This window comes from Phasianus colchicus, chromosome 20 (genome assembly GCF_987193195.1).
Source record: "Phasianus colchicus chromosome 20, bPhaCol1.hap1.1, whole genome shotgun sequence".
NCBI classification, from domain to species: domain Eukaryota; kingdom Metazoa; phylum Chordata; class Aves; order Galliformes; family Phasianidae; genus Phasianus; species Phasianus colchicus.
In genome coordinates, this window is record NC_143455.1 from 7,837,258 (window position 1) to 7,863,390 (window position 26,133).

The following is a 26,133-nucleotide window of genomic DNA, read 5'->3' on the forward strand; positions in this document are numbered from 1 at the left end:
GATGCGTCCTTGAAAGCAGATAGATACTTATTGGAATTTAAATAAACAGCAGCTCTTCTAGTCAAAGGCAATAACATTTTTTCCCCTGATTTACATGTCATTCTCAGGGCACCGATGCTCAAACAACTGTACGCGGCCATTCAAACTACAAAGAAAAGGCCAAAGTTTTTTGCTATTCAGATTGTTCCGATTTTCATGACAGCTGCCATGATTCCAAGTTCTTTATGCAGCGCCTGTAGTAGCATCCTATATCCCGTTGCAAACAGAATGCACAACCAAACTTCGGCTCCAGTCTTTAACAGAAACAACCCACAACAGAACTAAATAGAAATATACTTACAAGACGCCTCCCAGATTCTCTGCATTTGCTTAAGACAGTCCCTTTGCGTTTGTGCTCGACGTTATAGAGAACAGTTGTAACAAACGTGGTCACGTAGACAGAACTCAAACCGTTTTTTAACCCAAGATATACAGCTCTGCCTTGGTACACAAATGACGTGAGGCAAATAGGTAAGATACGACTCTGCAAGGACACTTGCAAATAGCTATATAGTTAAGACGTACCTATCTTAGGCCAAAGAAAAAAATCCAAATAGAAACCAGTCCCTTTAGCTCTTTACGTCTTTGTTCACTCTCACGGTAGAAGTGGGGAATCGGGGACATGGTTTAATTTTTCAGAAGCCATCTGAATAACCTCTTCCCAAGCGTTCCCACAAAATTCTTATTTTCCTTGGAAATCCATAATGGTGGAAACAGAGAAATAAGCCCTGGCTCCGCAATATATCCCCCGTCCTCCTCCAGCACGCGACTTCTTTTTCAACAAGCTTAAGGCAGATTTCGATAGTCTGAATCGTCCAAAGGTAGCCCAAAAAATTTGTTAAAAAAATTAAAATATTCGATTTTGCTTTGCCAGGTTAGTTTTCAGTAAAAGACACAGCCTACCAGTCTACAGGAAATTAAAATGAAAATTCCTCAATGTCAGTCGTACATCTCTTAGAGAAGGCAGCGGTGCGCGGAAAGCATGTCGTTAAGGATGCCTTACGAAAATGTCCAGTTTTAGTATAAAATATTCCACGCACGATAAGCAATTCTAATGCTGATTAGTAAAGATTATTTTCTGAATACTTTTCAAACTATGAAATCATCTTAAATTTTTTAATGTTGCCATTTTAGGCCTTTTTCATATAGGCTCTTTGGAAAATACACCATGCCATCCTTACAAAAAATATATATTGAAAAAATGCAGTAAGATTTTTTTTTTTTTTTTAACTGAAAACTAATAAAGATCATTTTCCATGCTGACAGTGCACATTTCGTCCAGAAGTTTGAAGAGTCAAATGCTACCCCAGCTGGGGGTTATTCTGCCAAATGGCTTCCAACAGTGACCACAGAGATGGAGGATGGGAGGGGTGTATGCGTGTGTAGGAAAATAAACGTGATGGTAAGCAATCCAAAAGGCACATTGTCTCATCAAATATCTGACATACGTAGCCAAACACACAATGCAAATCTAGAATGCAAAATTGAAACAATAAGACAAGGACAAAAATGAAATAAAGCCATCTGTGAGTTACCTGCAGAGATTTAAAACAAAAAAAGCATACGAATGAAGTAGACATAATTCATATGGATTTGCCCAGGAAGGAGAAAAGGAGGGGTGAATGTGAGGGCTGAGGGGGGAGAAGAACAGATACCTTTTTTCTTAAACAAATCCATCATGAAAGAAAATGAGACAAGATTATAAATAGGCCGAGTTATAGCGCACCATGGGATTTTTAATCTGGCTACCTGTGGTTTTTGCAGTTAAAGCCCTATTCAGTAGTGGGAAGGGAGGGGGGAAGCGGAAAAAAAAAAAAGGAAGAAAAGAAAAACAAAATCACGTTTACGTGCCAGTTTCGCAAAGGATCACACAGCGTACATCACCAACCACGCTGGAAAACAGGAAACCCCAATTATTAGCATTTTCTAATAAGTGTACGCCTTTCAAACATTATTGATCGTTACCTGCCCGTTTCGCTTCCTGCATTCCTGAGTTTTGCTCTCGTGCTCTGCCATGGCAGCGCGACTCTGCTTCTCCAGCTTCTCGATTTCCCGTTCGTGGTGTCGGACCAGGCAGTCCTTCTCTGCGTTGTGCTGCTGGAATAGGTGCGTCTTCTCCTGTTCATGCTCCAGCTTCAGCTCCACTATCTGATTGGACAGTGAGGAGTACAGTTCATCAATAGAACATCCTTGTCGTCATGACAACTCGTCTACAGCTTAATTTTCCCCTTAATTTCATCAAGTTGGCGATTTTATTTTTACGTCACTATTACCTCACCTTTTAAAAAGCCACCGTTAGCGTGACAGAATTCCTCCAGACAATTCCAACAATGGCGACAACCGAGCAAATCCAGCGCATCCTTAACCAATTTGGTGGTACAAATGTCGGAGCGTTTAAAGGAAAAAAAAAAATTGCATTGTCGCGTTCCGCAAACGGTCCCCCCATACCCTGCTGCTGCTCATCCGCGGGGCTGAGGATCCTAAATGGTTAATAGCCAGCCTGCTCGCCCCTTTGCTCAAGTACACAAACGCAACCCCCCCACCCCAGTATTAAATCTTTCAAGGATTTCTTGATGATTTTCCAGAGCGAAAGCTCTTCCTTCAACATCCAACGTTGTGGTGTGTACAGGTTTTGTTTTGTTTTCTGAAAAAAGAAAATTATAAAAAACAAAGCTCTATTATCCCGTTGTCAGCCACGCTACCCCAACATAAACAGATGTATGTGTTCCAGAAGGGCACCTGCTGTGCTGCAAGCCCGCACCAGGGTCTCAGAAGCAGCGCTCTATTCTCAGGATCCTTTCCCAGTCCGCACCACACTGGCTGCTGTGACCTTGGCCAGCCCCAGCCTCTCCCCGCTAGACTGAATGGCAGCCCGAGACCAAGGGCCTGGTTGCCGCAGCTTTGATACTAATCCTCCCCGCCTGCGCACAATGGCACCCTACCTGGCCTGCACACTGGAGCAGCCAGGCGGCCTTTGAAGCAGGTGATGAATAGGGACGGCAGGAAGCCGCTTCCCCACTGAACTCCGGGCCACACAGCTGCTAAGAACAGTCACTTGGATTTTTCTTCAGTTTTGGTGGATTTTGAGGAGAGGAGGGGGAGAAAAAAAAAAAAAAACAACAAGAAAAAGAAAAGAAAAACGCCCTGATGGAGAAGATGGTGGGTTATGTGCAGCGTGAGAATCCGGCTTCAAATAGAAGCCGTCGGGAGGAGCCGGCATCGCAGCGCCCGGCACCTATCTTAAAGCTGCAGCAGGCAATTCCATGCGGGCCGCGGCCTCGGCAGCGCTCTGTCTGTGCCTTCTGGTGCCCCTGGTTGTGGCTTTCGTATAAAATTTGAGGCGAAACAAAATGCAACAACTTCTCTCAAACCACAGATTGGAAACATCCCGAAATTTGAAGGCAAAATGTCATGGGCTCAGCACATACTCCCAAAAACAGCACCAGGGGAACGGAGGTGATGTTCCACAGTTTAACACCTCCATGTTATTTACTGAGGCCCAATGGCTCTGCCCATCGCTGCCCCAGGATATGGGTGGCCATGCTGAGCTCTGCACCTCAGGTTTTTGCCCAATGTTTGTGCACAAACTGTTTACAGTCAGCTGCTGTCGGTGCCCTCAGCACATCTAAATGAAAGTATTCTTGTCCCCCTAAGGTAATTAGGGAGGCTTTGTCCTGTTCCTGAAAATCTAGTCTTTCAGACATCAGACCTGATTAAAAAGAGACCATGCTGACAAAAAAAGGTCTTTTTGTTGGAGCTGTTTTTTTTTCTTGTTGACCACGCTTTCAGCTGGTTGTGCCATGTAAGCTCTGGGGTGAGAAGTTGTGAGAAACTTCCATTATTTTCATCTTTACTTTTTCAGTTGAAGAAAAGAGAACATTCTGGAAGGAGGCTGGGGCAGATCCCGCTTCCTCCACCAGCTGCAGCTCTGTGTGAGCACGGTGGATTTACCCAATCAAACTAAGCACTTTCATTTAGAAATTGCTCCACCTTCAACACATATATTGAAGTAGCAGAGCATCTGAATTTAGAAAGGGGAAAAGGAGTGAAAAAGAGCAGTGTTACTGCCCACAGGTGGGAGCGCTTGTGGTCCGACATTGGAGCAGAAATGGCGGCAGCGTGAGGTGAGGGGTTATCAAGTCATCAACAAGTGCAATGTGTGGAAGAAGCCCTCCCTGCTCAGGGCATGCAATTCTCCATGGCAGTGCCAGCAAAACCAACCTTCCCTCACAAATCTTAGCAATCACCACACACTCGTGAGCAGCAAAATGTGCTTTCCTGTATAAATAACAGCAAGTGAACGAGGAAGTGTTTCACTATACTGGTGAACACTCACTGAACTTTCTTTTCCCCTAAGAACCACCAAAAAAACCCCTTGCCAAGAAAAGAAAGAAGACCATGCTGGTTCACAGCAACAACCCAACTGCTTCATCACAGGAAGCTGCATGAAAACTATATGAAGTCTGCATAAGTCAGTGAGTATTCTGACTCTTCTTTGCGGCAGCACACACCTTTATGAATAACAAACCACCTTTTAAAATTGTATCACGGTGAGGTCTTTCTGCACCTAAATCTAGATGCTTAGCACTTCAGATTATATTGAGATGTCTGCTCATATCTAGAATATGCTGTACATCTCACCCAAAAGCAAGGTGACATTCACAGTGTGACAGCCTTCGATGCCAGGCAGGTGTAACCGCACCCAACTGCAGATGTACTGCAGAAGAACCCAATGAAGTCTTAGCATAAAACCCTGCTGCTGTTTTGGCTAGGTCAGCTTGTGCATCTAAAGAACAAAGCTCAACAATAAGTAGTCTGCTGATTGCAGAAGACTTTTTCAGAAACCAAATACTTGTAAGACAATCGGCATCAGCAAATATGTTTTTAAAGTCTCTGATGTAGACAAGAGCTTCTACTATGCAGTTTTTGCTTCTACATCACACGCCAAGTTTAGGCTTTTCAATTTTAGAACAATTTCAACTTGTTCTCAAGAACAAGTATGCCTTTGAAAATCTTTTTACAGTCCCCAAAGGAGCGAAAGGAAATTAGTTAGCTCACAGCCTCTTTGAAAAATGTAGCTGCTACAATAAATATTTGACACCAAAGTATGAAAATACATGTAAATTTATGTCCACAATTCCAGAAATATTATAAGTAACACCTACATAAAATATGGTTTTGCATGGAGGGATGATTTTATTAGCCCTGTTTTGGCATGACTGTATTTCTGAGGGCCTGAGAAGCCACCAGTAAATTATATAAGTCATGCCAAAGAACCGAACTAAAGCTCATTCATTCAGCACACAAACAGCACGCCCATTTAACAGCAATTTTATCTTATAAAAATTTAAGAATATTTTCAAACATTTTACTGGAGATTTTATTCCTCATCCCTCCGTTGGTAAAACAGGTGTCTTCATTATAATTATTCTGCTCAAAACCAGCTCTAACCTCTACCAGCGCATCGCACGACACGTGATCTATCCCCAAATACCAAATGTAGTAAAAGCTAGCGTTTTCTGTCCCCTAAGCCTATACATAAATGTGCGTGTTTCATGAGGATATGGGGATTACCCATCCCTGCAAATACACTACTTCTAAAGTAATCTGATATAACAGACTTGAGGATCGAGTATTAATCATGCTGGGCTCTGGCTTAGCATAACTTTGGGTAGAAAAGAGGAATCTTTACTGCAAAGCAAGGAAGTACACTAGAACTATTTCACAGCAGATAAACGTATTTTACAAGCACACTTGTTTTTTTGCGATTTCACTATAATTTTGAAAACAAAATATGCCAAAGATAGGACTGTAATGAGCAGAGGGCAAACACAGCAGCGAAAAATACATCAGTGCAGATCTACGTTACCACTGAGGCAGCAAACACATTCTGGGCAATGTACATTGCACACACGTGGCAATAACACTTTCTATTTCATTGCAAGTTGGAATAATTTTATCGTCACAACTGTGTTTCCTGTTACTCTGCAAACTGAGAGAAATTCAACGATGTAAATGAGTCTTCAGACAAACTGCAGTTTTATTAACCCTTTCCACAACAATACGCCTGAGTGGTCTCAGTAGGAGGTGAGGCCTGATCAGTAAACTTTCATTTATAAAGACCTTCCTGAGGTAATATTTTTTTAAGCATAGACAGCAAAATCATCATACGATCCTCTTACTTTTTCAATCACCTGCCATGAGTAAATTTATTTTTAAGTAGGCAGCGTGATGGCACTGAAGTTGCATCCCCGTGAACAAACCACATGTGGCACTGTGACAAACATCAGTAGTACCCACTTTGCCTGCCTCAAGAAAGCCAATGAAGTGTGCAAACAGAAACATTTATTTCAAAGTAATATACCTTGAGTCATTGCAAATGCCTGTTTGTAGCAGGTTCTGCTGCAGAATTTACTGTACATTGTCTTTGTTTATCCAAGGACCTTCTTCAAATGCTGAGAGTCAACTTCACAAGCACTCGCAGGCTGACTTGTATTTACTGCAGGCATCAATTTATGATCCTGACCTCATGTCCTCCTCCCAAAGCTGACTGTTGACTATCCAGGGAGCTGAGGCTCTTAATTCTGAATCACACACAAGCGAAATGCCTGAAGGAGTCAGTATAAATACCCATCCATCTGATTAACCAGCTCTGTAAACAGCAATGGTACAGCTATAAGATTTTCACCCACTCTTTTTACTTGAAGGTTAAATTCATATCCTTTTCCCAATTGTGAGTTTTAGCTACAGCATGAAGTGAAAAGCTGATGCTGATGACTGAAGAAAGTATTCCTCAGATATTCCAAGCAAATGGCATTCATCTGTGTTAGGATGGTTGAAAGGATACGTTTATGCATCCTGGATTAATTTGTTAAATTTATGCAGCTTGTTGCTGATGACATGAAAAATTTAGAGGCTCTACTGGCATTCTCATTTGGCCTCCATGCAAGAACAGGCTGTATTTCAATTATCTTAGGCTATAGACAAAGAGGAGAAGAACAAAGCCTTCTACAAAGATGGTGTCCTTTCAGCCAAACCAGCATACTAAAAATATTCAGGCATTCACTGTTTGAGGAATACATATTTCAAAAGCATGTCTTTGCAAATGTTTTCTTCATTCAAGTGGATAACAGGCTGGTCAAAAGGAAACTAGAAAAAAATAAAAAAGGAAGAAAACAGCCAAAGAAAAGCTGGGCATAAGTGCAGTGGCAGGAACTCTCAGCTGTAAAGAGGCACAGGGACAAAGCAAGCTGAACGTTAAGCTTGTTATCTCTCTATTAATGTGTCACACTGCGTGCTACTGAAGACTTAAGCATGGAACTGGAGTCAGAGTTCAAGGTGTACAAGTGGTCATCATATCTTGTGATATGACTGGTGATGTTGGGAGCTGTTCTGAAGACACGACAACCCTCCAGCAGTTCACATCCATAAGTCTAATCTGCATTTCTCAGCCTGAACAGCTCCAGACCTCAGCTTCGCAGCCAGTAGTTATTTTCCTAAAGGGAAAGCTTTCCAAATCCCACCCATGCTTTACTCTATTCCTCATTTAAGCTGCATTTTCCCTTTCTCCCAGAAGGTCAGCCTTAACACCTCCTCCATACACAAACTCTTCTGGCTCAGTTTTCCAGAGAAGACATGGAAATTCTCAGTGAGACTCTTAGAAACATTTAGCAGCTAAACTCCAGTAAATGGGAATTAGACAGTATTTATTACCTAAATTCACTTGAGTAGATCTTCAAGAGAAAAAAAACAAAATAAAAAATACATACAGGTGCTGGCCTCCAGCATTTCAAGAGAGCACTGTTACAATTTTAGCAAAAGCAAAATGTCATCTCAGCTTTAATCACCCAAACACTGGCAAAATCTTTTGGCACAAAGTTGAACAGCTAAAGATCAGGAGGGAAGATGCAAAACCATTAATTTCAATTAAGCTTTAGAATATTTTTAAGACACTGAGCATGAGACTGCACTTGTAACCTTAATACTAAATGGCACTGCTAGCATTGTGGAAGATGTCAGTTTTTAAATCTATGCCTTTTGTACAAAACAGTGACCATGATTACAAACCATCATATTTTACCTCTGAGGAAGCTGTGCTCTTTTCTTCACATTGACCCCACTGGGAAGTTATATTAAAAAAGCCATTAAGAACATTCTTCCTCTTCACATAATATTTTCCTCTGCTCCAGCACACTGCTCTAACAAGAACAACTTCATCTCTACCTCAAATACTCACCCTTGCTGCTGGCAGGTAAGACTACAGTCATGCTTTTTTCCACTTTTAACCAGCTGATTCTGCATTTCTTTAGCTCTCCTTTTATATAAAAGGTACATCCAAGCTCAACCACACCTTTGTCTTGCTCTAGACTTAAAAGCCTAAACTAGTTCTCTCATCTTTACCATAATTTCAAAGAGATTTTGTAAAACACCCAGCAAAACATTTCTGAAGGTGCTCTGCCTCTACTATTTGGCTAAACGGAGCAAGAAGCCTGCACTAATTATTCCTTCACAAGTTTTACAGAAGTCAGCACTCAACAATAAACGTCTCAAGAAAGGATTTCCTGAGATACAAGGAGATTCTTTGGCTACCATGTAATACTTTTCCAAGCTTTCCACTTTGTCATAGAAGGATGAATAATTATTTTAAAATGAAATAAACACAAAGAAAAAAAGCCCAAAGAAAAGCTTATTTAGAAATCCAGGCTGGCACTCGCTCTCAGAGTCATCCATAGCTCAGCAAGGAGTGCCATCCTCCTACAGCAATTCAGCAGCTTTTTCATTTTGTGTTCTCTGCTAGGAATAACAAACATCACGGACTTCAGCTCTCTCACTGGCCTCATATGTCAACTTTTACACAATCACTCAGTTGTAGCACTTCAGCAACACCTAATAAATGGATGTAACTGCAATTGGAGTGAACTATTTACAATTTTTTTTTTAAAGGAAAATGCAAACAAATAGCATTTAAAGTAATATCTCCAAAAGCCATTGAAAGGGTTCAATTCATGAAAATTTATCGAGGTCTGCTTGAAACAAAAGTATGTGCTTCACCCTGCTGGGAATCATTCTCACTCAAAGCTGTGCTCCATCACAAGTGCTCTGCTGTGCAATCACACCTTGCTCTCAGAGCTGCAGAGTATTGCACGCAGGGAAGAAGCATATTCATTACTTTGTGGCAACATTTCCTGCCTAAAATCTGTTACTGCCAGATTTGGTTGCAGACTTTATTTTCAGATATTTAAACTAATAGAAAGTGATTGCAGCAGAAACTCTTCCCAGGTATTTTGAGCTGAGAATGTCATTAGAAAGCAGAAAAGAAAAAAGCAAAAAAGGGTGGGGGGGTTTGCAAAAAACCAAACAACCTTTTTTCCTGTGCTGATGGTGCCATAAAGCCTGACTATAGATACTGCAACCATTTCAAAGGCAGGAAAGGCTGAGGCCTTCACTGTGGTGTCCACTGGCTTTGAAGTGCCGCAAGCAGCTGCTCCCAGCAGATAGGAACTGTGGTACTGTTGGAGTTATTTTTTTTCCCTTCAAAATATACTTTCAAATCTAACAGCTGCAAGTAGAACAAAGTTGAGCTAAAGTATATTTAAAGAAAAAACCCACCAGCTTCTCTCTAAGAGCGTTCTCAGTGGATACTTCAAAAGAGAGTGGCGCTGAATCAGATGAAGCTGGAACGCAATACCGACACGTGACAGCTGGAACAAAATGCTGCAAGACCCCCCCATTTCTTCTTCTAAAAAAGCAAAGATTCAAAAGAAAATTGGCAAAGTTGATAAAATATTAAACTTCCATCGTTTTGTCGGACCTTCTTCCCAATTTTTGAAACAAAAGATGTGAAGTTTCGCACGCACAATAAGCTGATATTTATTTGCAGGCAGGGACATCTTTCAGCCCCATTACCAGCAGCTCAGATGCACATCTGTAATCTCTCTGAAATCAATACTGAAGATTACAGTGAAGCACAGACAAGTATTCATACAAAGCAGATGAAAGCTGTGGTTTTATCCAAGATCTTACACTTCCAAAATGTTTCTCAGGTTGGAGGAGGTGAAAACGCATCAGTTCTTTTGGATCTTCATTATCAACTCCATTTAATGTATGGACAACTGAACTGTCCAGCAGGCTACCAGTTCTTCTGCCACTCCATGCCAACCCGCCCCAAGGAAACCTGAAGCTCAATTTTCCTTCTATCTGTATAAATTCTGTTCTATAATATCATTTGGACACTTGAGGCAGAACATCTAAAGCAATTACTACATTTCTCAGATAGCTGAAGTATCCTATATGTGGCTGGGAGCTTATTTCTGGACTGGAAGTCTGCTGGAGCCATGCTGAAATGTGCCACCAGTTCTAATTTACTGCCAATTTAAATAGTCTAAATCAGTCTATTGCTCTACAAGTAACAACTGAAGAAGCATGTAGTAAAACAAGGCAAGGAAAAGTCTGCTTTACAATCTTCTTAGAATTTCTGAAGCATAGAGAGCTACTAGAACTACTGAAAGGAAATTTAAGAGTGGAAGAACTGAGCTCATACCATTCTGTGGCTGTACTGAAAGAGTTTTTATATTGCAGAAATGACAATGCAAGAGAAGGCAGTTTTCAATGATAACCCGTTACAGCCTGCAGAAAGGGTCACATTTTTCATGCTTTCAAGCTTTCAAAGAACATTCTAAATGAAGCATCATCAGAAATGAAAAAATAATGGGGCAAATGCAGGATTCCTACGAAGATTCTTCTGAGGCTCTTGTTTAGGTGTTTAGTGTTGAAACCATTTCCTGTGTTTCAGTGTTATTTCATGAAGGCTACATACCATTTTACCAAAGAGCTCTGGACATCTCAAATGAAATCAAATTGAAGCAGCAAAAAGCTCCTTTTGGAGGAAAATGTTTTCACTGATATCAACCACAATATCACCATTGTTACAGAATATGAATGTAAAATGATTCCTCAAAAAAGTTTAAACTACTACATTCACTGCTTGCTTTTTGGGTTTCTTTTTCTTTTTGATCCAGCATTTAGGAGTTCTGAATTTGAGGCACAAAGGTACAAGAAAATAAATAAAAACCAAACCATGAAACTAAGCATTGTCACTTTCCTTAAGAGCATAAAAGAATAAGTATTTGGCAGAAAATTCTATGGTACATTATCTCTTCTCATACATAGTGAAAAATAAATGACCATTTGTTGATAGAAACAGAAATGTTGCAGCATCTTATGAACTGCAGTTTAGTGTTCATAACTACACATTCCTAGATGTGGGAACAGAATCTTTGAATAAATATTTACTTGTGGCTTTAAAAACATACCACCAATTTTGAGAATTGTAGAGAAAAAAAGAAACCATCCATACTACCAGAGTGATGTGAACATAATATTCCATAAAAGTATCCACTTTCAGATGGACACCCACCTACACAATGCTTCCCATCATCCTTCCTTCAACGTGTCCTTTAACTGACATTAAACTTTACCTTTATTGCAAAGTCTTTCACACAAATAAAAAAATAAATAGAGTCCACGATTCCTTATTAAGGAATGTGTTTCTGATTTCTAGCCTTTGAGAAGTTCTACTGAATTACAAGAAAAATAAAATTCTCCCCACTCTTTTGACAAATGGGCTCATCTGCTACAGAAAATCCAGGAGCAAAAGTCCCAACAATGCTGCAAATCGGACTACTCCTGAACCATGCCATAGAAGAGTCATGAGTATTACCATCCACACACAAAAAAGCAGATGCATCTCATTGCTATGCAGGACAGCTTTGCATCCTCTGTCAGGTGATATCACAATTAGTACTGTTGACAATTATGAGTGATAAGGAAAATACCTTGACCCGAATTAACAAAATCTTCAATTCAAGGTTAACTGTAGAGCTATGCACAAAACACACTCCTGTTTCTCCTAAACACTGGCTATGATCTGTCTCAGCACCCTCAGAATGATCCCAATTCCTCAGTTACTCAAAAAAGTGCTTTCTGAATTGAGTACAGCAATCCTGCACCACTCCCATACCAGCATGGAAGATAAACTTGGTCAGGAAATGAAACTGCATTTCCCTGCTGGAAATGTAAACCTCTATTCACATAAAAACATTGATAAGAGATAACTTTAAGCTTATGGACTAATTGCATCACTGCTGTACCACTGTACAGTTGTCCTAAAGTAATCAAGAAAAGGATTTCAATCTTAACAGATGTTACCAGACACCACCTTACACATCTGTGCTAGCTCCACAGCTCTCAAGCCTATGACATGCAATAATTGATCTGCCTCTATTTATCTTTTCCCTTTGCACTTCACAACACTGCTGCACTGAATTTTCTTGTTTCCACCCAAATATTTCCTGACTGGTTCCCAACCCTGAAATTACATTGCCATACAGAAAATCCCTAGCAGTGGGCCAAAAGAAACATTTATATTAACACTCACCATGTTAAAAAAAACGATAAAAAACACCATTCCTTAGCAAGAAGAAAAGCAGATAACACCTTAAATATTTTCACCTGGTCATTTTGAAAATAGGTGTTGCCACCTGTAAGCTTTGGAAACAATTTGCAAGAGGCAGATGTACAAAAGATTGCAAATGGGAAACAAAAATATTTTGCATTTGGAATGTCTCTCCTCCATCCTCCCCTCCCATAAACTGTGTACCTAGAAACTCTGTTGTTATAGGAAGAATAGCAACACAGAGTGAGAGCAGGATTTAGTCACAGGAGAAGAGCTCCACCTGCCCCTGCTCCCCTGTGCCCAAAGGAGCAAGCTGACTGACCTGCTGCTCGTATCTCTGCTTCAGCTCTTCTAGTTGCCAGGAGAATTCTTTGGATTGCTTTTCCCGGAGCACTTTTGATCTGCTTAGATCTGCTTCAACCTTTTCCATCTACATGGTAAATAAAGAGCATTTATTTATTTTTAAAGGCATAGCATTCCAGCATTTTCACAGTTGTTTGCAAAATATCAAAAACCTGAACAGAACCTGCTGAGAATAACAATAGTATTATTTGTATGGAGTGAAGATGAATATTCAGTGAATACAGCATCATTAGTAACTTAAAGGCACTTATGATGTCATTCTCTGATCACAAACCGTAGGCTGTTTCTCACTTGACAGTAGTAAACATCCCATTAAAATTAACTGAATATTTTTCTGGACAAATTTAAGACTCAAATATATTTCATTTAAAAATACATTGCCTGTGGTAATTCTAGAGAAGCAATGCGTGAGTCAGCGCACAAACTACACATTTAAAGTTTACATTAAATCAGTAAAATAACTTAAAAGGGAATTATTTGGCTGCAAGTAAAGTTCCCTGAAGATACTCATCGCCTATGAATAATGAGTCCCATGCATTCCAGCACACGGCATCAAGGAAGCAATTTTATAACCCAATTAACAAAGGCTTTTGTATCAAAAGCACAACTGTTAGCTGTGCATCAGGCATGTTTCCAGGGGAATATGTATACAGTGCTATGCTGCAGTGAATACTCATCAGCTATTTCAGATCTAGGTCCCAACACAAGCAGCAAATAAACCGCCTCCCTCCATGCGACAGAAAGGAAAAGGAATATAGCTGTCAGGAGGACCACTGCTGCCACATGTCCATCTGCTGCACAAAGAAGAAATGCCTGAATTCCTGAACCACAAGCCAAAATTCTGTTTGGCCTAAGGGAGCACTCTGTCTTCAATAGATGTCTTTGCCAGTTGGTCTGGACGTCACTTCTAAGCCAAATAAAGAGGAGAAAAGGCAGCGGTCAGAGAGAGAGAAGAGTTCTCATGAAAAAATACTGCAGCAAGAGAGGAAGGTGTAGGACAAGGAATCATTTGGGCAGTGTAGGAAAAAAAGCAGAACAAAATGAACCATCTTTTCAGTAATCCTTGAACCTCACTACAATCTGCTGTTAGGAAAAGGGGCCTCTGAATATTTTATGAAGATTTCTTTCACCTGCAAATTTTCTTGAGTCGCACTTCCATAGCCAGACTTTACTAAGATTAATAAACATAGAAAAATAAAAGATCTTGATCTTTTACTAAAGAAGTACTTTTCAAGAGAATGAAAGCATTCTAAAAGATGAGATAGTAAAAACATATGCAAAGATCCTATAACTCTACAGGGCTTATGATCTTCAATCATTAGGAAAGGTTCACATTTCCTACAAGTGCAAGGGAAGCTCCTGATCATCATTTGCCAAGCCCAAGAAACACCAGAGCTGGAGAACCACAATGCACTCTATCTACTATGCCTTTTTCCTAGCTACTATTAGAAAAACTGCAGATCTGGCAGTTAAAAATGTACTACTCACCCACTGAGGGGCATCAGGTGGCTCTCAGTAATCAGAAACTCAACAAAATAGGAAGCAGATGGTAAAAAAAAAATCACTGAGCCAAATGAATGAATCAAATATTGATTACAAGAAGCAAAAGTGCCACACCACCCCGTTCTACTCATCTCCATAAGCAACTTCACCATACCACACACAAAAAAGATTTCAGAAGCCCAGCATTCCTAGTGTAGTTAAAAGCAGTGTTGCTATAGCTACTACAGATTTTGATTTGTAAGTAATTCGTTCCCCCTAAATACAAAAAAAAAGCAGAGAATTTTCCATTATGTTATGATCTAATAGGTGATTCTAAAGAGCAGGCACGTGCAGAAGGATGGGAAAGGACAAACTACGAAGACAGCTCCAGCACTGCTTCTTTCATCTTTGAACCTTGGTTGCTGTAAAACACTACTGCTCAATTGTAAAGTATAACTTACTGCTTCCACGAGGGACAAAATAACTCTATGGCAGATTCCTGGAGTACAGTAAATCTTATTTTCAAAATGTTCCAAAACACTTTCTCAGATGAAATTTAATGCATTTTTTAAATGACAATTGATTAAGTTTTCCAAATTCTTTCCCAATTTTACTGAAATTGTTATTTAACCCTTTTTTCCATTTCTGTGTCAGTAACTCTTCCCTATAAGGCAGCTCTTTTCATTCCAAGGAATATTAAAACAAACACCATTTCAGAGAGCTCCACTGATGCTTGGTAGTAGCAAACAATATCCTCATAGATAGAGCTATTCATAGCTTTTTACATATCAAATAATCTTTACAATATAATTTCGGGCAGTTCTTCAGTAAGGAACGGGTGTGTAGCTTTGTGACAGAAACTTATTTTGTTTCTTTTTTGACAAAAACCTCACCACTGTCCATTGCCATCCTCAGAAAACCAGTACACCACCACACTGCAGTGTCAACAACAAGGTTTGGTTATGGTAAGTGAAACTGGAAAGCAAGCATATGGGCAGGTAGAATTACAAGCTTGAGATGCATACAGGGATTTCAATCACATGAACTAGTTAGGAAAAGACTCTGTTCTCTCCTTTTTGATCACTTGTCACTTATTCCTTATTTCATTCATCACAATGCATCTTTAAAACACAAGAGACACTGGCTGAACTATTATTCTATAAGGAATTTAAGGCACTAAAATCTCTAGACATAAATTCTTGCTACTATATTTCAGGGACAGAAAAATGGATTTTACTGTTGCCTGCCCATGAATGACAGCAGGCACAATGGCTCTGCTCCTGTTTAGGCTCAAACTGATTACAACACCTCATTAACAGAAGGCAGAGTTGCTCCGAAAAGAGTGGGAAGAGACACACAATTAAGTGGAAAAATTATAAACGTTGTTCTGTAGGGGTGTATAAACTAACACTTTATAGACTCACTCTTAAAGAATCCCTAATCAGTATCATAACTGCAGATACCTTTATAACAATGACAATTCTGGCTTTGTTAGAAAGATGAAACAACCGCTAACATCCCTTTTTGACTTGCTAGCAAAGACACTACATTGTGAAAGATTTTGATGTAGCACTATCAAGTGAAGCATGTTTCTGGCATTATAAGATCAGAATACGCTATCCTACTGAGACAGAGTTTCAGAAAGGCTGGCATTGTGACCTTCTCACCTGCTGTTTCATTTCAGCATAGACTTTTTCTGAGTTCAGCTCCACCTGCCGCTTAAACTCCTCCAGGGCAGCATCTGCCTGCTGGGCCTGCAGCCTCTGTACCTCTGTCACCCGAGTCAGCTGCTCCTCCTTCTCCCTAGAAAGTCACAGAAAATTTTCAGAGTACAAGTATCAAATAAAAGAACAAGTGTGCTAGTGTAAAAGAAAGGCCTTTAACCCTATCAGTTTAAAATAGTATTCAGATTTCAATTTCCTGTCCCAGCTTCTGCCAAACTTCCCTTAGCAATACTTTGAAGAAGGGAATAGAAGTCTACAGTTATTTTCACTTTCCCTTGTCAAATTCCACGAGCCTAAACATAGCATTCATAGCCTCTGACAATACCTCCACCTTCAAAGTCCACGCTGACGTGGATGGCTTGCTACCTGGGCTATAACCTCCTCCTTTTAAATCTCACCTTAAAAAGTGCATTGCCTTGATAGTATTTAAATGAACTGCTTTATGGCACGATTGCACTGCTCCATTAGAAACAAAAAACAATTACTCCAGAGCCATCTTTGCTCAGACAAGATTCAGGATTATTCACTGCTTGACATACATCAAAATGCAAAGCAGCACAACGCCTGACATATGGTACCTTCTTAATATATTAGAAACCCATAAAGCTGCAATATCTATTCAGCCTTTAAAGTAATGACATGTTAAATTTTTATGCAAAGATAGCTCGTATTAACAGCCTATACTTTTTGGCATATCAGCATTAAAACACAGATAGAAATTAGTTTGGGCTTGAGACATGACAGCTTATCAATAGCAAAATACACAACATTTTATGGACATACGTGCACACATATATACACCTAAAAAATGGACACATGCCACCATACTGACACATCAGAGAAGAAAATTCTGATTCAATTGGGAAGCATGGATAACTCTGTTATCACAGGGCAGTGGAGCTGCCTGACTGTGTCAAAACGTGCAGACACAATGGTGCTATCAATGGACAGAGCTGGCTCCACCAGTGGTTTATAACAGAAGACACATTCAAATAGATCTGTGGCTGACATTTTCATTTTGCAGGCAGAGGAAGTACCTCATGATAAATTTCCCACTTTGACAGAAATTATTTCCATATAAAACAAAGAATCTGACACACAAGAGATGGAAAAGACCAGCTAATTCATCTAGCCTGTCACCTCGCCAGCACTGCACTGGCTGTTACAGCACTGAGCCTTTTACAAAGGTCAGGAAGCTGCCAATCCCAAACTTACAGCATTCACATCCTCTTCCGTGGTTTTCATACCAGCCTTTAACAACGGGACAAAGGATGTAATCCTACATCTTCACTGAGTGCCCATTTGCAGGAGAGCCAGGGTAATTCTATTAGCAAGGCTATTAAAGAAATGCCACAAGCCCTGAGTAAGCACCTTACTGTTCACCATATTTTTCTCCATCACGCATATTTGAAGAAAACTATTTGATTTTGGAACCCTCCTTATGCCTAATTTATTCTGTTGTCTATAAATAAACTGATATTTTCATTAGCAAAATACCTTTTTTACCTGGCAGAAACTGGGCCAAAACAAAAAACTCCTGCATCACATTCTCATTTTGGTGATTATGGCTAAGGATGTGTGTGTTTTATTCTGTCTAAATCCAAATGGCACAAACATTACTTAGGATTTACACTTCTATCAGAAAGGATCTAAAAATCACAATCATAAGTGCAATTACAAAAACCTTCAGACAGTTCTCAGAAGGTAAGCATGGTCCAAGTAAGCTGATGCACTGATCCTAACTGCAGAGCCCCTGGCTTCACGGCTCCCCTGAAATGCACATAACTAGAACTATGCTGCTGAGCATAGAACTTCTTAAGGTGTTAGCTGCTGGATGCTGAGGTACACTGAGCACATCATTACCTTCTCCCATAGCAAAAATCTATAGGAATTCATGAGAATGAATACGAAGAGAATGAAGGACTTTCTGAGATCCTTGTGGCTCAGCATCCTGCAGCAGCTGAGCATTGCCCCAGAGGAAACAGAGGGGAATGCATCACCATCTCCCAGCAATCCTTCATTTGTTTATGAGCACAACATAACACTTCCTCCTCCCCACAAAATACATCTAATACTTCTATCTCCACATAGAAAACAAAACCAAAGCTTATTCCAACACTGATTAACTGTCAAGAGGCACTGGAAGAACATTTTTAGCCCAGGCAGATGGAAATGCAACAGATTTAAACATAAAAGGAGAAGATGCCAGTCCTTGTGCTCCTAGCAAGCCTCCAGATGTACGCATCTCCTTCCCAAGGAGTCTATTTTTATTTTGAAATATTACAAGATAAACTTTTCAGGATTGGATTTATGCATTTCCCTTTCATTTAAGGACTTAACGCCATGAATAGATGTAACACCTCATTGTAACTAGGAACAATTCTTTGTGTTATTTTCTTTAGGATGGGGGAGCAAACTCTACTTTCTGTGTTTAAGATTTGTACAGAAGCTGAGAAAACATGCACAACAATGGACTGCAGTTCACAAATATAAGAAAAGCTCCACTTTTTTTTTTCCCCAAGCCACTGAGCAATGTGCCTAGCATGAAGCACTGAAATATTCACTTTGAAGACTTTTTTTTTCAGTTGGTTTAGTTGTGGGGCTGAATACAATACAATTACATCACTTAAATCCCCTAAAGCTGAGCTGGCTTGAATATAAAAATAGTGTGAATTTACTCTTTGTCCCCAGTTTTAAAAGCATCAAATTCCTCTTGTTTCAGCATATAAAGGATATGGCAACAGAATTAGCAATTTTACACAGCACAGACCATCTCAGTGAAAGTGGACTGTGAAGTCCAGAATTGCAGTTTTAGAAAGCAGCACTCTGAAGCTGACTGATAAGTGGCAAATATAAACATCTTGAATACCTCTTCATGCTTAATCAGAAATATTTTCCTTGCTTTGCCTTCCAAGAGGTAACAACTGAACGCAGTAAGACACTTCAGCACTGCAAGTTAATGAAACACAGGGCAAGGCAGTGATTTACATGAGAGGTTAAATAAATTCAAGATGTTCCAGCAAATGTAGCATGAACCAGCAGTATTATTTGCAGGGTCCTCCAGCCAAAAGGTTCTCACCAGGCCCTATACAAAGAGGAAAGCTGATCAGCAACAAACAAGGAGTGGGAGCAGCACCTCTCTCACCCTGTCTTCAACAGATTTAAATGCCTTAGATTGCATTAAGCACAAAACAAGTACCCCTGGAGCCACACGTAGACAACTTCTGTGGCCAAAGTTTCACATCCCAGTGGCAAATCTGCACACGAGCACCCTGGGCAGAGCTTAAAGGGCTTCTCAGTAATAGGAAAAAGTAATAGGTTGTGAAAGTCTCAATGTTCTAAAAGTTTAGCATGATGGCATCTCGCCAGACAATCTAAAACACAGCAACCTATGTAGTAAAAAACAACTTTCACCATAGACGCAGAAGAAAAATGCAGGAAGTTTACATTGGTATCTTTTATGTACAAATACTCGAGTACCTGTGCTGGATACAGACACTCCCACACACAGACCTTACAGCAGCCGTCCCATCGTCCCACAGTCTGACCTCGGAGCATCTCACCCTGCTCCAGGACTCCACGAAGGCAGCCCTTTACCAATAGATAGCCAAATGCAAGATTCAGGGCACTGCCACTCAGTTACACGTGATGACCATGAAATGCACCACGCAACACACCTTCTAGATGTGAAGACTATTTTATCCACATATATGATGTATTAAGGCATAATGTACCACATTTGTAGAAAGAAAAGGCTCCTGCTTTAGTTTGCTGCTACAGAAAAATGCTGAAATACACCATTTTACTGCTCACGCTCTACTATTTGTAACAGTGATAGTTAACTACCAGCTTTCTGTGTAAATTATATACTGGCCCTATACACATCCATCTTAGCTGTAGTTTGTGCATCTTACAGAGGCAGTTATCACCAGCAAACAATGAGGAACAACAATGCTCTTACAGAGAGAGCCCCCAAACATACGGGATGTGTGCAGAACACTTCTTTCTGGTGTGGAGAGGAAGAAAGACAGTGTGAAGTCATTCAGGCGGAATGATAACTAAACCAAAGCCAGATCAAAGGAATGAAGAAGAAAGACTGAAATGTGAAGCTGAAATATTTATTGCCTTCAAAACATCATCCCTATCCTGTCCCTGGGCACTTTAATATTTCCAAGTTGTTAGAAAGCATTCTAACTTGTTTCATCATTTCAAAGAAAAAAAAATATAAGGTAGAGAACAATTTTATCTTTCACTCTCTGATTTTAAGCACAAGATGAGCCTGTCCTGATGAGAAGAAGTATGAATCCACTTATAAATTGTTTACATTTTGCATAATTTGAGATGTTAACATCAAAAAGCTGGTCTGCCTTCCTTCAAGTAAACTGTAATAATTGTATTGTAAATATCAATCATTTTAAACCATATACTTATGTTTTAAATAAATCACAAGATAACATTAAAGTAAACCACTACTTAGAGTCATTAATGCATTTAGAGTAAATATTCCATGTGTGTAATATCACACGTCAGTGAAATAGGAGGAATAATACATTACATTCTAAATGAGCAGCTCACAAATTTACCAGATATTGTTCAAACACAGTAATAATTATTATAACTATTCCTCATTATAATAATGACAGGGTACTGCTGTGTTAGGTGCTACGCAAACAGAATAAAAACAGCAACTGCACAGTGATGAATGAGATGTGGGTTAAAAGCCTGGGTAAGCGTTGTGAACGTGGCTGGAAAGAAAAGTGGTGTAACTTAACTAAACACTGCAGAAACTGTCCACAAGATTTAGGTGCATCACATATGGAAGGCCACAGAGGCTTGGTTATCCAAAACGGAGGATTAGGACATTGATTAAATGGTGTGGCTTTCATGGGCTGAGATGTCAGGCAAACCTCAGTCAGCAGAGCATGGAGTGGAGAATAAGAGAGGTGAGAATAAGAGAAGTGAGTGTGGATCACTGCTTAGATAAAAGGAGATGAGTCTGTAATTAAAAGGTGGACCAGTAACTCAGCAGCACAGATAAACAGATTCATGAGATTACCCAAAGAAGAGGTACAGAAAAGGAAAAGATGAGGATCAGAGAACAGTGCTGTACCACAGAAGCCTGGAGCGGAATAAAACAAACCATCTCAAGGACAACCCATGGGGGAGAACATCCTAAAGAGGAGGAGAGCCAGGCAAGAAGAATCAAAGAACAGCAAGATGGTATGAGTGATAGTGCCAACAGTGGCTGGAAGTCAAAGATTACGAGGATTAAATAACAGTATTAAGACTGCCTCCAATTTTTTTTCCATAACAGAATTTTAAGTGAAATATCTAGCTAATTACTTCAGTTTAAAGAATGCCAAATATATTATTTCAAGGAGGTCTACAACTTGGGTCAAAACACCTCTACTAATAAAAAAGTCCCCACTAATCTTGTTGCTCTTCTCCCCTTAGACAATCATACCATTTCTGAATGAGGACTCAGAAAAAACTAAGCCTATCAGAAGTGAGGAGATGCAAGCATCCAGTATTCATTTAGTCATTTTGTATATTAAGGCAATTATTTTTAGGGCTGTGATATTTTAGGTTGTTGTAATATCCATGTTGTAATGGACTATATCATAACTCAATACCAAGGAATGATGAGCACTTACACAGCTCATCAGTTGCTTCTTCATGCCCACCAGTGTGGCAGACATGGTTTTAAATGTTATTTTTTCAATAGAAGCATATAAGAAATACTAACTTTCATTTCTTAATGAAGGTTGGTTCTGCTGTTGATGTAACTGAAAGAAAGCTGCACTGAGTAAGCAAAAAAAGTAGAAGTAGGCTCAAGATTACCAAATGTCATTGAAGTCTGCCTGGCAACAAGTAAAAAAGTAATGAAGACATTCTTTGAATCAGACTTCCTTTGGCCAACAAAAGACTCTTCATTTCAACAGTGTTTTGGGCACTGTAGCCTTGAAGTATATTGCACTGAATATAAAAGATCTGCTAATATCAAAGGGAAGCTTTTTTGGAATAATAAGAGGGTGATTCTGACCTTTGTCGTAAGTATTTATACATTCACTTACTGAGATCACTATAGCCCTTAACTATATTAATTATTACAATATCAGCTTCAGCAGAAACTCTGCATTATAGCACCATGCACTGTTCATCTAATAAGGCAATACTTCTCACTTTATACAGCTATATGTCATAGCAAAGCATTTCCTTAGTCAATACCTTTAAAAGGATGTAATGGATCTATAATCATCTTAAGGGACATGAGTATATGCTGAGCGTAGACAAAAGCTACAAATCAAGCCACTTTTTTTTGGTATAACTGGAGGTTTTTTTTAAATACATATTTCATTATCGCCAGTGGGTCTCCAGAGAAACTGGTGAAAGAAAATGAAAGGCTGTAAATAGTTAATAGAACACTTTAGGTTTTCTTTTAAGTGAGACTATTAAATAAAGCTACCACATTTTTTTGTCCTCTGCTCATACTTTACATTGTGCCCCCTAGAGTGAGGGTTATGTCAGCATGTTCACTGGAGCTAAAGGAATGTTTACAATATGCTGGAAACTTTGACTGGTTTGGCTCTAAAAGGTTTCAGATGCTCCAACAGAGCACCAAGTGGAGAACAGCTGGCTGTTTTTCCACTGATTCTTAGAGAGGAAAAAATAAAAACACACACACACAAAAAAAAACAACCCAAGACCACAACCCCGTCTTAAAGAGTAAAACTGTCTCTAAACTATTCAGCCACTTTGCATTATGCTGCTCCTAAATCACAAGCTCTGCCTTTCTCACCATATTGCAACTGTTGTAGCCAGACAACATGAAATATTTTTAATAAAAGAGAATGATGAACACAATGAACATGAGCATAAACTCTTAATAATGCTCTTTATTGCAACATTTGGAATTACAGACAATGGCTTCTCGTATTTCTTTAATTATTTCCTGCTTTAAATAGTAATAGCTTTTCCATTCCTACAAGAATTTCTCCATACACAAGTACTTCGTTTTCAAGGAAAAATTGAATTAACTGCAGGAAAATAACTACACTTAGGCAATTATCCTAAAAACATTAAGAACAAGCAGTTACTGAGAATCTGCATTCAGCACAGAGCAGCAAAAAAGAAAACAGCCCTTATGGTTAAAGTTATCACTGCATTTATTTATCATCATATGGATGATTCTCATGCAGTTGTATCTTACTGTATGCAGTGATATTTGTCACATCCTCCTCTACAGGAAATCCAAGCGATATATTCCCTATAATTTGCATTTTAAAGAAGGACTTGTTTAAAATAAAATGCCCAAAGGTCTGGGAGTAAATCTCAAGATCCATCATAAATCACAAGTGAATTAAAATAATATTTCAAATTCCATTTTTTTTTTCAAAACACTGTCATCTACTATAATAGTAAATACACAATTATGCAACTGCAGCCTGAAAACTAAAAGCAATTAGATTCACTGCTACTTATTCCTTCTCCCCCTGCCACGTGTCTTCTGGTTTTTATTTGTTCTTGCCATTATCTGTTTTGTTTTTTTATTAGCTAAGATGCATTATGTATACCATCACTTTATCTCAGATTTATGTACCTTCATGTTTCTTATGTTCTCCTTGTTTTAATAACTTAGATAAGAGTAATAGAAAGACTAAGGGAGTTTTTCAAGAGATTGCTAAAAGATTCTTGCATAGATCTTCCAGTACTAAAATTTGGTGTTTTTGCTTATTATTGCAGTGGAAATGCTGAGTCAGGGCCTGAAGCAGTGATGGAGCATCTGGTAGAAAGGCAGGGCCAACCCAGGGGAGCTCAGGTGTATGCAATGCAGCTGAGTGAGCAGAAGGGATGGAGCCAGCCCTTCCCAGACCTTTTTTAAGGGCTGGCAGTGGATGCAAGGGGATCTCTTTGGAGATTTCTGCATACCTGAGCCCTTCCACAGGTAAGCAGCAGCTTCCCATTATTTCCAACAGCCCACGGCTGTTGCATTTGAGCAAATCCTCACTTGCTGCAGCCTGGGACCTTGCTGCTCTGCTGCACTTCCCATCGTGTTACAATTATGAACAAAGAGAAGAGACTCATTTAGACTAAACAACATCTGGACTTTCTCTTCACATATAAAAGAAAGCTATGCTATGAAAAACAAGTCATTGCAAAGCCACAGCTGTAGGAAAAAGTAGGAGAGATTCAGCATAAACATAAGATCCATGTATGTGTACGTATACTTTTATCCCCATACATACTTGTAAATTGCTTTACTTTCTGTACTTCATTACATTTCTACTGCCATGATCCATCTTCATACCATGCCTTTGGTTGAAAAGATTTTGAAACATTTTGCTCTGCCATCATAAACAAATCAGAAAATATTTTAAAACTGCACTCACATAACTTAACAACCATTCTAAAAATACAAATCTGCTAATAGATAAGAGCAGCTCTGTTGGTTTCAGATTTTATCTCTTTTCCTCACAACAGTCTTAACCATGCTCAGATGAAAAGGAGCAAAGAAGCACTGGAGAAGAGAGGTGTTGCCAGTTTCTTATGTAAACAAACAATCTTATTGAGTGACTTTCAATAAACCAGCTGCTAAACGTTTGCTCTGTATCATCACCACTCACAAAGCTCAGAGATTTGGCTCTACAGGCAGGTTTTAAAAAAGTGGTAAAGATTGAGAGGAAGAATGGTATGAAGCATTTAACTGTAGGTAGTGTCAACTCATTGCTTGTCACTTCAATGTTTGGTTGCAACACCTGCAGCTGTAGATACGACATTCCATCTAATGTGTCATAAGAATCACTCTATAAAACTCATTTCCTTCAATTGTACTTCAGAACAGATCTTGAGAAAGCTGCATTTCTGCAGCATAGTGAAAATATTAATTCCCATACAAGAGAGGCAAACTCAGAAGCATTAAATCAGATCCTGTGATTATTTTTAGTACGTGAGAATCATCACAAGCTTTATTCCAAGAAACAGCAGCAGAAAGGTCTGCACTCCCATGAAGGTAACAGACATTGAGAGTTAGGAAGAAAGATAACCTCATTTCTCAGATACGTTTATAATTTATTCTAAAGCTGCATCTTGAGATGGAGAAACTTTATACATCCATGGAGTCATAAAGATATGTGACCAAACAAAAGCAAATCGAGAGAAAACCTTCTCCCCTCAATAACTGCACAGATGCTTTCTACGTAATATTTTGTTATTAAATAAATGCAGTTTAAATACTTTCCTTACAAAAAAATGGGAGCACTTCTTACAGCCATTTTTGCTATCAGGCAACGCCTGTGATGTGCAGTACTAAACAAAATATGAAATTTATACTTACAAGTCCCCACCAATAATCATGAGTATTAGAACAATTCTTTTGCAAAATATTTGTCAAAAACTTCCATAAACTTTGTAGACATCTATTCAGTATAAAACCTCTGGCATCATTTATTTAAAGTGAATTATACTTTTTTTTTTCCCTCCACTTTCATTATTCATCTGGGTACGGGTAGTGTTGAAACTGCAATAGCACTTTGCTGTCATATCATGGGAAAAAAATGAAACTAATAAGAATAATAAAATGCTAAAATGCCTACCACTTCCCTTTGTGTGTGTTTGCAGCTGCATAGCTGCTCAAGATACAATCCTGTGGCCATTTCAGAATCAAAGCGCATACAGATCAAAGTAGTTCATGAGAAATCACTGATGCACCTACGAGGTTCTGAGCTGCAATTCCACAAGGCATCATTTCCACTGAGGACAGTGAACTGTATTTTCACCCATGTCAAGGAAGATGAGGTTGTTTTCTAAAGTTTCACTGTCTGCTTTAGCTTGTAATTACTTAATCAGTTGTAGCTCTGCAAGTAGTCAAAAAAATACAAGAAAACAAAGCCTTTTCACATAAAACATTTGATCTTGTGATTTCATCTAATAGCAAGAGACTTCTAAATATGCTTATTTCTGCAGCAATGGAAAGAAATCTTCAGGAATAACAATTTTTCTGACAAAAATCTTACTGCTTACTGTATTTCTTACTCACAGACATGTTGTATATAAATGCATACAGACATATTG

The 26,133-nt window shown here is 39.2% G+C and overlaps 1 protein-coding gene across 4 annotated transcripts in view; it reads right to left on the minus strand.

Annotated features, from left to right (window-relative positions):
- The window catches only part of CEP112 (centrosomal protein 112), a 139,759-nt gene that overhangs the window by 73,493 nt on the left and 40,133 nt on the right, over nucleotides 1–26,133 (minus strand). For 2 of the 4 annotated variants that reach the window (XR_016459126.1, XM_031598830.2), the window contains exons 18-20: nucleotides 16,006–16,141; nucleotides 12,816–12,923; nucleotides 2,005–2,187 (exon numbers count right to left, since the gene is read on the minus strand). Coding sequence is in view for 3 of the 4 variants with exons in the window: in XM_031598830.2 (XP_031454690.1) it covers nucleotides 2,005–2,187; nucleotides 12,816–12,923; nucleotides 16,006–16,141 (427 nt within the window). In the remaining variant the exon portion in view is untranslated. Of the gene's footprint in view, nucleotides 1–1,254; nucleotides 1,511–2,004; nucleotides 2,188–12,815; nucleotides 12,924–16,005; nucleotides 16,142–26,133 lie in introns of those variants that run through there. The other 2 variants (XM_090122079.1, XM_090122078.1) reach the window with 2 other exon arrangements.